Source organism: Macaca thibetana, chromosome 11, assembly GCF_024542745.1.
Source record: "Macaca thibetana thibetana isolate TM-01 chromosome 11, ASM2454274v1, whole genome shotgun sequence".
NCBI lineage: Eukaryota > Metazoa > Chordata > Mammalia > Primates > Cercopithecidae > Macaca > Macaca thibetana.
This window is the reverse complement of record NC_065588.1, coordinates 41,428,793-41,441,605: the sequence shown is the minus strand read 5'-3', so window position 1 is coordinate 41,441,605 and position 12,813 is coordinate 41,428,793. Positions and strand designations below refer to the sequence as shown.

The following is a 12,813-nucleotide window of genomic DNA, read 5'->3' as shown; positions in this document are numbered from 1 at the left end:
TGCTTTTTTGGGTGGATGCTAATTAATTTTAGTTGCAATGCCCAAAAGACAAAACTAAAGAAAAATAAAAATAATGTCATAAGGCAATCATTTGGCTGAATAAAATTCCCTCAATCTGTATCTTTACATATGATTTACCAATCAGTCAAGCAGTACATTTCATTGGCTAAAGGTAATTGGAAATATTTTCTGTTCTAAAATTGACCACTCTTGCAGACCCAGCCCTGAATTCATTATAATCAGGCAGCTTAAATCATATGGCATGCAAAGCTTCCATTAAAATCTAAAAATGTCTCACGCTTGTAATCCCAGCACTTTGGGAGGCTGAGGCGGGTGGATCAAGAAGTCAGGAGATCGAGACTATCCTGGCTAACACGGTGAAACCCCGTCTCTACTAAAAACACAAAAAATTAGCTGGGCGTGGTGGCGGACTCCTGTAGTCCCAGCTACTCCAGAGGCTGAGGCAGGAGAATGGCGTGAACACCGGAGGCGGAGCCTGCAGTGAGCAGTGATCGCGCCACTGCACTCCAGCCTGGGCGACAGAGCGAGACTCCGTCTCAAAAAAAAAAAAAAAATCTAAAAATTTCCCAAAACATATGTTTTGTTGAATATCTACTACGTGAAAAACATTACGATATTCAGGCTGTGAGATACAAAGATGAATAAGAGAAATCTCCCTTCAAGACGAGTGTTTTTGGTTAAGACATACAGCTAAAATACAAAATACACACCAAGTAAAGTATAACAGAAGAAACCCTAAAGGATTAAAGTGAAAACTTATTAGAATACAATCATTTTAATCATCTGTTACAGATATCACTGAGAGATCAATATCATCCTTTAATTTAAAGCCAAATTGTGAGTTGTTTTTTTTTTTTTTTTTTTCTTGAGACAGGGTCTCACTCTGTTGCCCAGGCTGGAGTGCAGTGGCACAATGACAGCTCACTGCAGCCTTGGCTTCCTGGGTTCAATCGAATCTTCCACCTCAGCCTCCCAAGCAGCTGGCACCACGGGCGTGTGCCATGCCCAACTTATTTTTACAGTTTTTGTAGAGACTGTGTCTTGGTATGTTGCCCAAGCTGGTTTCAAACTCTTTGGCTCAAGCAATCTTCCCACCTTGGCATCCCAAAGTGCTGAGATAACAGGCATGAGCCATCATGTCCGGCCCTTTACTTCCAGTATTCTTAATCCTTTATAATTTCCCTTCAAGAATATCAGAATTGGCTGGGCGTGGTGGCTCACGCCTGTAATCCCAGCACTTTGGGAGGCCGAGGCAGGCGAATCACGAGGTCAGGAGATCGAAACCATCCTGGCTGACACGGTGAAACCCCGTATCTACTAAAAACACAAAAAATTAGCTGGGCGTGGTGGCGGGCGCCTACAGTCCCAGCTACTCCCAGCTACTTGGGAGGCTGAGGCAGGAGAATGGTGTGAACCCGGGAAGCGGAGCCTGCAGTGAGCTGAGATCCCGCCACTGCACTCCAGCCTGGGCGAGAGAGCTAGATTCTGTATCAAAAAAAGAATATCAGAATTAAAATCCTATATAACTGATGGAAATCTTCATAGGAGCATTTGGTCTAAATTTCTAGGTTTCTAAAAGAAAAAATAATAAATGTAGAACAATCAACATATGTGACTGCTGCAACCCCTTGAGAAAAAAGGAGTGTGTATAGCTAAAACACAAATTAAGAGTAACTCTTATTCTTTTAGAGCTGTGTTTGTCTCAGATCCAAATAAAATATTTTAAAAGGATACTGGAGAACCTTTTGGAAAGCTATTATTTGACTTGAAAGAATGTGCAAGATAAATCATGTCTGTGGATTTGAAATTGAAAATAATAAAAGATTTATAAAAAGAAGCAAGACTATTCTAAAAGAGAGTTTGAGGATAGTTTGCTTTATTAGCTGCCATCTCCTTGGTAGAGGGTGTGCATACACACACACACACGTATATATAATGTATACATATATATTTATACGTGTATATATTTATGATATATATATAACATGATCCCCTTGCCATAGTGAATAAGGCCAGGGTAGTATCAAGGTTTAATTTCTGAGAAATCATCATGCCTTTAGGAACACTCAGGATGCTCTGCTGTCCTAGCCCCATGACCTCACCTGTCTTCTCATCCCAACAGGGCTGGCTCAGGTGCTGCCCCAGTAGAGTTGCCCTGGATTCCCCTAGGCAAGGTCACATACTTTCTCCTTGGTATCACCACTGAACCTGGTACAGATCTTGATTACAGTATTAATCACAAGTTACTGAAATTATCTGTTTCCTTTCTAGATAGTGAGGTACTGGAGAACAGTGAACCTGGAACCTAGCAGAGTGCCTGGTAAAATACATACACTCAGCATTTTCAGAACAGATAACTGGGGGTATCTCAAAGTGCCACAGAAGAAGAAAATTCTACTAGGGCCACGAAACCACTAGGCATTATGTTAATCAAATTACCTTAGAAGAATAAATCATCCATTCTTTCCACAATTACTTGCTAGGCTCCTACCAAGGTGCCATGAGGAACACAGCTTAAAACACAAAGCACACAAGGTACCAGCCTTCAGGGAGCTTACATTTTAGAGGAGAATGAGGAAAAGAGGCAACTCTTAAAAATTATAGCAATGGAATATGTATAACATTTAAGATATTTTGCATGATCTCTAGAAGACTCAAATAACCTAGGCCAGTCACCAAGAAATGTACACGCTAGTTGTGGGAATAATAAACGCAAAGGTAATGAATAACAAAGACAAAATACAGGATGAGTGCTAACTGCATAGAACAAAAAAATAAATAAAAAATGAGAATTCATTGTGAGCACTTTGGGCTAGGAGGATCATTAACAACTTTCTGGGTTTGTGACAGACTTGGGAGGAGAGGGAGTCTGTGAGCAGAAAAACACAGTGTTTTTTCCATTCTCTTACTCAACAATCAACACAGAAGACTTCAGTGACCAAATGTGCAAGGATTTCTCCCCAGCAACAAGCAAGCAATCAGTTCTGCAGTGGATACCAGCTGGGTATCCTCCAAGTGAATTCTGATGCTATTTACCTGGAGATGGTGTCAGATCCCAGTTAAGGGTTCAGCCCCACAAAACTGCCCCTCACTACTTCTGATGCCAATCACAGGCCCCAGGTCATTTTACCTGTGCTTCTGATGAACCGTTTATAAACTGGGGTTCCCACGACACCCTCCTTGGGTTCCATTAATTTGCCGGAGTGGCTTGGGGAACTCAGGGAAACACTTGCATTTACCAGTTTATTATAAAAGATAAAGATGAAGAGATGCATAGAGTGAGGTATGGGGGAAAAAGCACAGAGTTTTCACGCCCTCCCAGGGCAAGCCACCTCCAGGTACCTCCACTGTTCAGCTATCCAGAAATTCCCTGAACTAGTCCGCTTGGACCTTCATGGAAACTTCATTGGATAGTCATGACTGAACCATGTTGAAAAGTGATTGGACAAAAAGCATATGATTTAATACTAATAGACTGAATGGGGAAACCCAGCAAGGCCTATCTGATCAGATTTTTCTGGCATCTCTGTGCAGTATTCCTTCCTCCAGGGTGTGGGGCAGGATCCCTTCTGAAATGGGGGGTCTTATGGCCTACATTCAGACAAGGTAGATGGGAGAATTTCTTTATGGGCAGTTCTCACACAGAAAGGTGGGGGAAGATTACAATTTTAGTTTCTAAAATTGGAGAGACAAAGATAAAAAGAGGGCAGGTCAAAGCTGGAGACTGTTTTCTAAGGCCTGCTTCTGAGGCCTAAAGCACCCCAACATTACAGCAAGAGTTATGGTAGTTTTAAGAGAGGAACCATGGACAAAAACATATGTGTCATAATATCACAGGGAACCACTGAGAAAAAGAGGAAGTGAGGCTGAAATTACTAAGAAGGGGAATGGTCTCACCTGGCATGGTAGCTCACGCCTGCTCAGCACTTTGGGAGGCTGAGGCGGGCAGATACCCGAGGTCAGGAGTTCGAAACCAGCCTGGTCAACATGGCAAAACCCCATTTCTATTAAAAATACAAAAATTAGCTGGGCATGGTGGTGGGTGCCTGTAAACCCAGCTACTCAGGAGGCTGAGGCAGGAGAATCACTTGAACCCAGGAGGCAGAGGTTGTAGTGAGCTGAGATTGGGCCATTGCACTCCAGTCTGGGCAACAGAGTGAGACTCTGTCTCAAAAAAAAAAAGGGGGGGGCTGGGTGTGGTGGCTCACACCTGTAATTCCAGCACTTTGGGAGGCCGAGACGGGTGGATCACGAGGTCAGGAGATCCAGACCTTCCTGGTTAACATGGTGAAACCCCGTCTCTATTAAAAATACAAAAAAATTAGCCAGGCGTGGTGGTGGGCACCTGTAGTCTCAGCTGCTCAGGAGGCTGAGGCAGGAGAATGGCGTGAACCCGGGAGGCAGAGCTTGTAGTGAGCCAAGGTAGTGCCACTGCACTCCAGCCCGAGTGACAGAACGAGACTCGTCTCCAAAAAAAAAAAAAAAAAAAAAAAAAAAAAAAAAGGTGGGCGGAAATGGTCTGAGCCAATGGTCAGAGGGGAAAATTGAAAGACTTGGAACAATAGAAAATTCTCTTCTCCTGCCACCATCATCCTGGGCTCCTCTCTGCTTGCTGGAAACAATCAGCAGCTGAGAACACACAGATGCCGCCTCTTTCATAAAGCTCTCAGACCCATTCTTCTCTATTCCATGACCACTGCAGGCATTTCTGACCCCAACTACTGGAAAGGCTTAGCTCTACTGTCTCCTTTCCCAACCCATTTTAGAACGTGCTACCATGGAGATCTTTCCAAAAGCCAATCCAATCCTATCTTTTCATTAACATCCTTCAGGAGCTCCAAATCATACACAAAGTAAAACCCAAAATCCTTAAAGTGTATACAATTCACGGCATAGCCTCTCCCCACCTTCCCTTGCAGGCAACTATTTGGAACTCCAGACTCTCCTCAGGCCATCTCTGCACTACATTTGCCTAGTCTTTCAGCATCTGACCCAAAAATCTCTTCTGTGAAGCTCTCTCCCAGTCACTCCTTTGGTTTCATATGTACCTTTTATTGCAAATCTCTGTCTGATGATGCAGAGAAAACCAAACTCAGGTTCTTCTGTACTCTCGATACAATCAATACAGAATACGTTTATGACCAGATGTGGGAAGAGTTCTCCCCACATGACAAACAAGTAGTCTTTCAGCAATGAACACCAGCTGGGTATCCTCTAAATCAAGTCAATTCGGATACTATCCACCTGCAGTAAGCCTCAGAGCTCAGTTGAGGGCTTAGTCCTACAAGGCTGCCCCGCCAACTTCCGACAACAATCACAGGTCCCAGGTTGTTTTGCCTGGGTTTCTGATCCACCAGCTACAAATTGAGGTTCTCGCAACACCATCTTTGGGTTCCATTAGTTTCCCAGGGCAGCTCACAGAATTTTGGGGTTCTTACGGAGGCTTTATTACATAGGCATGATTGATTAAATCATTAGCCACTGGTAATCAACTTAACCTTCATTCTCGCTCTTACCTCTCTCCAGTTTGGGAGATGGGGCTGCCAGCCATCTGTCAACTTATTAGCATACAAAAAGACACTTATCACTTTGAAAATTCCAAAAGTTTTAGGAGTTGCATGCCAAGAAACTAGAAGAATACCTTATATATTTCACAATATCACAGTCTGGTTCTAAGGAACTTTTCTCCTGGAAGACACAGGTATGTCTTACTCATTTTTGGTCTCCCAACACGTGGCCCAGCACCTAATCCTGAAACTAGCACAGAATGATTGCTCAATCAATGTTTATGAAGGAAGACTGGGGTTAGTATCAGATTTACAGGTGATTAAACCTAAAGTAGGTAATTAGGAAATAGAGGTGGGTGTGGGAAAGTAAGTCTATGTAAAAATGTGACAGTTGAAAAGGGAGCAAATAGCTTGACCATTGTCTCTCAAAGGTAATGGACCATGTCCTCTGTGACATGGCCGTTAGGGATGGGGATCAGACAGTAAACTACATAAACAGATTAGAAACTCAAAGCAACCAACCAACCATCCACAAACAAAGCCTTGTTATCTGAACAGTCTGAATAGTTCCTGATAGTCTTTTTTGGAACCACTTTTCCTCCTTCAGCAAAGCTTGACCACAGAGAACAGAACTGAAGAAACAAAATAAAGCAGCATACTAATCTGATTTCTGCATTCTGGCTATAAAAGCTGTTCCTATAGCTTTCTACACGAACAGGAAGAGATACTGAATTTAATTTGCTGATTAGTGGGGGAAAGAGGGGGCGAAAAGCAGCCAAGGACACTCTTTTGCACATTTGGCAGGGTACCACACAACCTGCCTCCCAGGGGCTTGCAACAATATGTGATCTCCACCAGCGCAACAGGGGCTTCAAACACAAATTTCCCACCACTACTGCCTGGATGTGGCTTCAGTGGTTGGTTGTTGGCACCGCTTTAGAAATAAGTGGCCCATTGCAAAAATGCTCTAATGCCAACAGGTTGCCACACAAGCACACCTTTGGAAATAATTTCTGCTGGCTGTAACTTAAGCAAACAAGGAAAAGACACCCATAGTGAGATACACTATCCTTGATTCTCCAGATGAGTTCATTCTAAACTAGGAGGCAACACTGACATAAAGTACTGAACAGCCAGGCATGGTGGCTCACACCTGTAATCCCAGCACTTTGGGAGGCCGAGGTAGGAGGATCACTTAAGCTCAGGAGTTTGAAACCAGTCTGGGCAACAGTGAGACCTTGTCTCTACTAAAAGAAAAAAACCAAAAATTAGTCAGGCGGGATGTCACAGGCCTGTGGCCCCAGCTACTCGAGAGGCTAAGGTTGGAGAATTCCTTTAGCCTGGGAAGTTAACGCAGCAGTGAGCCGTGATTGCGCCACTGCACTCCAGCCTGAGAGACAGAGGGAGACCCTGTCTCCAAATGAATAACTGAAAGTACAATAAAAGTACAGTGTTTCAAAAGTAAGGAGGAACCCACTGTTTAAAAGGCTCTAAATCCCAGCTACTAGAGGGCACATTTCCATATATATACATAAAGCATCTCTATGATATAATCAGGGACTTCATTCAGTTAGAAAGTTTTTTCTTTGCGGGGGTGGGGGGGAGGTCTCTTGCAAATTAGGCCATTATAATGTCCGATGGTATTCCCAGGAACTCGTGTCAAAATAATTCTAAGGCTGGGTACAGTGACTCATGCCTGTAATCCCAGAGCTTTGGGAAGCAGAGCTTTGGGAGACAGGAGAATGGCTACAGGCCAGGAGTTCAAGGCTGCAGTGAACTATGATCTTGTCACTGCATTCTAGCCTAAGTGATGGAGCAAGACCCTGTCTCTAAAAATAATTCTCCCACTCTGAATTATAAAGGTAGTATTAATAGAGGGATTTCACAGAAATCTTCCGTACCCAAGTGGGTTTCAAACTATTATACAGCTACTGACAGTGACAATCAAGTACTAGGAGAAATATATTAGTCAACAGCGTAAATACAGATGTGCATTGCAAAATTAAAGGCAGAGGTTAAAATTATTTTCATTTCACCAGTCTCCTCTCCCACAGTTGGAAGTAATAATTATTTTGTAAAAGGTTTTCCACCACTATCAGCCTACTCCCGGTAATCTTTAAAAAGGCGTATTCTTTTGTAAAGCATAAACTTAACATTGGCATAGTTAAATATTTTCTGATATAAAATCACTACAACCCACATTAAATTTGTACTTCCAAAAAAACAACCAACTAGGTGGACATGGTGGTGCCTAAAGTCCCAGCTACTTGGGAGGCTGAAGTGGGAGGATCGCTTGAGTACCGTAGGTCGAGGCTGTAGTAAGCCATGATCACATCACTGCACTCTAGCCTGAGTGACAGAGCGAGACCATATCTCGAAAGAAAGAAAAGAAAAGAGAAGAAAAGAAATCACATTTATAGATACTGGGTGTTAGAACATCAACAATATCTTTTCATTCACTGAAAGAAAAAAAAATTGCCAAGACCTGTTTTAAATGGTACCTGTTGCTACACATAAAACATGTTGAGATGATCCCTACAGTAGAGGCCCCAGGGCCCCACAGGAATAGTAGGAAATGCCCTACTAATATTAACACTAAAGTATTAATATTAGTAGTTTCTAGAGGGTGAGGAGTAGAGATATTTAACTTTTTCTTAAATATATCTACACTGTTTGATTTGACAAAACTAACATGAATGATATCTGTCATTAAAAATAAAAAGAGCTTATTGCCACACACTTATGATGAATTTATACTACGCCTCAATAGGTAAACACAGACTAGACCAAATTACTTTCTAAACTGAGATCTATTGCTGGCACAGTAAAACAAACAAAGCTCAGAGCCTCTTGCTTACTTCAGTTTCCATTTGAGCTTCTGCCCTCATTTACTTACAATACTCATTATAAACAGTGCACCTCACCATAAGAGACAATAATACTTTCCTGGGAAACAGACTGTGCCAATTTTATTGTAACTTTTTAAACTTCGCTCCTATATTTTTGTGTAATCATCAGGCACTATGTAATCTTGCTAAACAGCAGTAACAGCCAGAGCGACCCAGTGGTAAGAGTATTAATCTTCACTGGTCTTACAAGTCAGAAAACCTGGGTTTGAAAGTGTGAGAAGCTGGGCAGATCAACCTGTGTGCTTCAGTTTTCTCTCCCATTAAAAACTACTACTATTTGCTCCCTCCTTAAGGATGAATACCTAGTAAATTGTTCTTAAATGAATGAATGAAATGTGAAACTAAATCATGGAGTGTAATCTCCTCCATTAGATTTGTCCCTGGAAAACCAAGTTACCAAATTTTTTTGATCTAAATGATCCGTGCCCAAACTGTAACAGAAATAAAAACCACACCCAACTCCTAAAATTAAGTTACTTTTAAAGTTATTAGAGAACAACAGGGCTTTAGAACATCAGCAGGATGTTCTGTTTTAAAATTGATTTGGCATCCAGGAGTCTAAGCCGAGTCGCCACAGCAGACTGGCTTAGTAATTTAATTAGAGTCTTCTGGAAGGACCCATTATATCGTCATCCCCCGACAGTGTTCTCTTTAGGGACCTGATTTTCTCTCTAGTCTTCCCATTCCTTTCTCCTTCCTCGCCTCCTCTCACTCCTTTTGTTTGACCTTTTTTTCTTTTTTTGCTCTTAAAACAGCTTTCCCTCCGTTCAGCTTGTCATTCCCATGCATTTTTCACTCTAACAAGAAATGGGTCACCCCAGGTTTGCTCCCCAAGCCCCAGGGCCCCTCAGGACGAGTGGGAAAGGCCCTGCGGTCCACCCCGCCTGGGGGATTCCTCCTCTGATCACAGCCCCGGCAGGCTCCGCAGATGGGAAAGGATTTCCAGCGCGCGCCTAGCGGCCACAAATCACTTCCCTGGGCCACCCTGCCAGGCCTCAACCCTCCCAGAGCCGTCGGTCGGCTTTTACTTTAACGAGGATTCAGGTGGGTCACACCCTGTCCTCCAAACGCGGGCCTGCTCCCCGGACCCCGCCCAGGGGCTCGCCCCAGTGCCCAGGCTCCTCGGCATCCCTAGCACTGTGGGAGGCGGGGAAGTGACCCCAAAGTTGCTTCTGAGTGGAGACTTCCGCACGCAGAGGCGTCCCCGCAGCTGCCTGCCTTTTTCAGGGGCAGCATCCCCCGCCCGTCCGGAGCCTGATCTCGGGGCACCAACGCACCCCGCGCCTCCGCCCCGCCGGGGCCGCACCGGGGCCTCAGTCTGCAGGAAGCCGGGGACAGCGGGCTTCCTCCCCTGCCCGGAGCAGCCGAGTGTCCCGGCCAACCTCCCCCGCCGAGAGCGCAGCGCCCCCGCGCAGTCCCCGAACTTCTTCCCGCGTCGGCTAGGGCTCTCGGGTGGGGACGCGGGGACCCCTCGCTCACCGATATCCCCATCGTCGTCGTCGTCCTCCTCCTCCATTTGTAGCAAAACATTCCTGCTCATCTTTTTCATGTCTCCTTCAGAAGGCGGCTCCGAACTTGGCGCGAAGTTGGGGGCTCCCGGGTTCCGGAACGGCGCGGCTCTCCCAGGGGCCGGATCGGGGACCGCGGGGCCCTTGTCACTTGGGCTCAGGGGCCGGTCTGCCCAACCTGCGCCTGGGAAAGCCGAGCCGAGGCGCCCACTGACCGGAGCCCAGAGCCGGAGGAAGCCTCTCGCCTGCCGAGCGGAGCCCGGAGACTGAGCATGCCCAGTGCGGCCGCCGCGGCTCGCTGCGGAATGATTGAACTTCCCCGGTTTTATGAGGCTTGCAGAAGGAAGTCGGGAGGCGAGACTGGAGAGGGAGTAGTCCGGTGCTGCGCGCTGGGGGACTAGCTGGAGTGAGAGGCGGGAACACGTGAGTGCGGGAGTGGACGGGGTTCCCTAAACATTGATCCCAAACAGGGCAGCTTTTCGTTCCAAGGTCGTCTGTGAACACACACTGCGGCTTGCTTTGTTTTAACGTCTGATACTGGAGAGGGGGGAAATGCTGCTACAGCACAACTGCAGAACCCTGGAAGGCGAGCTCGTTTGAATGGCTTTTAAAGGAGACGTGGAGCTAGTAATGGGGGAATCTTAAATTACTCCGAAGTGGGAAAGTGGAATCTTATACGGGTAGGGTAAGATTACGGGGGAGTGGGGGTGGGAGGAGAGGCAAAACTCAGAGAATAAGCAAAAGAAGAAGGGGCGGGACGGAAGGGAGTGGCGGTGGAGAGAATTTTCTAAATAAACGTGTGCACAAAGGCAGGAGGATTTCCGCATACATAGCGGTCGCGGAGAGTGGAGAAGCGCCCCCTACCCCGCCCGCACGAGCACACAGGGAGTGGTCGGAAGGTAATCGCTGAAGCGTCCAGCCTATTTGTACAATGGAAACTAGTCGTCTGTGTCAAAGAGGCAGAAGAAGCCGAAGACCACTAGAGTTAGATGTAAACTCCTCTAAAACCATGTGGAAAGCTATAATAAGAGAAAAGAAAGTAGTGAAATAAAATTAAGGCAGATAGTTTTTATCTTTATTTTTAGTGCTTTCCTGGAAACCAAAGGGACCAATACGACAAATACAAAGGGATTTAGTACTTTAAAGACCCTTGGAGTTGTTTGAACGGCAGGTTTTGGGGATCGCGTGTCTACAAAACTTTTTTCAAAAAAGCTGGTGCATTCAGGTGGTTCAATTTTGACTTCTCAAAAGGGCTAGAAGGTATATTTGAAATCTTGGTTATATGTGTTATTGTCTACTCCTCATTGAATTTTTTTTTTATATTTTTTTCCACTGAAGTGCTAGGGTTATCACAATAACACGAAATCTGCTGTGCATGTTTTTTCTTCCATATGCTTTTTTTGAGACGGTCTCGCTCTGTTGCTGAGGTGGGAGTTCAGTAACTCCGTGCTACAAGCGGAGCACACCACCATGTGGGGCTTATTCTTAAATTTTTTGTAGAATGGGTGTCTCACTATGTTGCCCAGGCTGATTTTGAACTCCTGGCCTCCAGCAATCCTTGCACCTCAGTTTCCTAACTTATTTTTAATGTTCTCTCTGAAAGAAATAAAATATTGAGACCAATCTTCACTGGGAAAATAGCCATGAATATATACATGAAAAGACATGATGAAATTACTTTTAAGAAAATATCTGGGAAACACTATACTTGTTTCTTGAGGTACTTTTTTTGAATAAAGAGAATTGTTTTTAGTATAAAGAGACAACAATGTAGTACTCTGAAGTTAGGATAAAAAAATGATGGGAGAAGAAAGATGAGAAGAGATTGTTTTCTTTCACTGAACCCTCTCCCCTGAGCTTATGAAACTCACTAAAAGTAGAAACTTCAAAAGTGTTTTGGTTACATGATCAATTTTTACAATTTTCCTTTAACAAATTTTTGTGTAGTCATTTTTATGTACTAGGAAAAGTTTTACATGTTTTATAAGCATCCAGTCATTCAACCCTCATAACAACCCTAGAAATTGTTATCATTTTTCTTCAGGTGTGAGGCAACTTGAGCAACTTGTCCAAAATCACACAGGAAATAAATAGCGGAGCCAGGATTAAAACCCGAACAGCTTGTTTTAGAATCAGTGCTCAAAGCCACTTCATAAACCACCTCCAGAGACATGTCCCAATCCATTTTTTTTTTTTCAGATCACTTTTCCCCCCAACAATTCTAAATTCAAAGTCTTATCAACTCCCTGCCGTAGTTCTTTCACCAAATGTTCTTTTTTTTTTTTTTTTTTTTTTTTTTTTTTTTTTTTTTTTTTTTTGGGGAGTCTCGCTCTGTCGCCCAGGCTGGAGTGCAGTGGCCGGATCTCGGCCCACTGCAAGTTCCGCCTCCCGGGTTTACGCCATTCTCCTGCCTCAGCCTCCCGAGTAGCTGGGACTACAGGCACCCGCCACCTTCCCCTGCTAGTTTTTTTGTATTTTTTTAGTAGAGACGGGATTTCACCGTATTAGCCAGGATGGTCTCGATTTCCTGACCTCGTGATCCGCCCGTCTCGGCCTCCCAAAGTGCTGGGATTACAGGCTTGAGCCACTGCGACCGGCCTTTTTTTTTTTTTTTTTTTTTTTTTTTGTGACAAAGTCTCGCTGTCGCCCAGGCTGGAGTGCAGTGGCGCGATCCCGGCTCTCTGCAAGCTCCGCCTTACGCCTTACGGGTTCACGCCATTCTCCTGCCTCAGCCTGCTGAGTAGCTGGGACTACAGGCGCCCGCCACCAAACCCGACTAATTTCTTGTATTTTTAGTAGAGGCGAGGTTTCACCGTGTTAGCCTGGATCCTCTGGATCTCCTGACCTCGTGATCCGCCCGCCTCTGCC

At 44.7% G+C, this 12,813-nt stretch overlaps 1 protein-coding gene across 2 annotated transcripts in view; it reads right to left on the bottom strand.

Moving 5' to 3' along the window:
* The window catches only part of ANO6 (anoctamin 6), a 212,810-nt gene extending 202,149 nt beyond the window's left edge, over positions 1-10,661 (bottom strand). For both annotated transcript variants that reach the window (XM_050746870.1, XM_050746872.1), the window contains exon 1: positions 9,917-10,661. In XM_050746870.1, coding sequence (XP_050602827.1) covers positions 9,917-9,986 — 70 coding nt within the window. In that variant the 5' untranslated portion in view covers positions 9,987-10,661. The remainder of the gene's footprint in view (positions 1-9,916) is intronic.
* Positions 10,662-12,813: the final 2,152 nt, after the last annotated feature.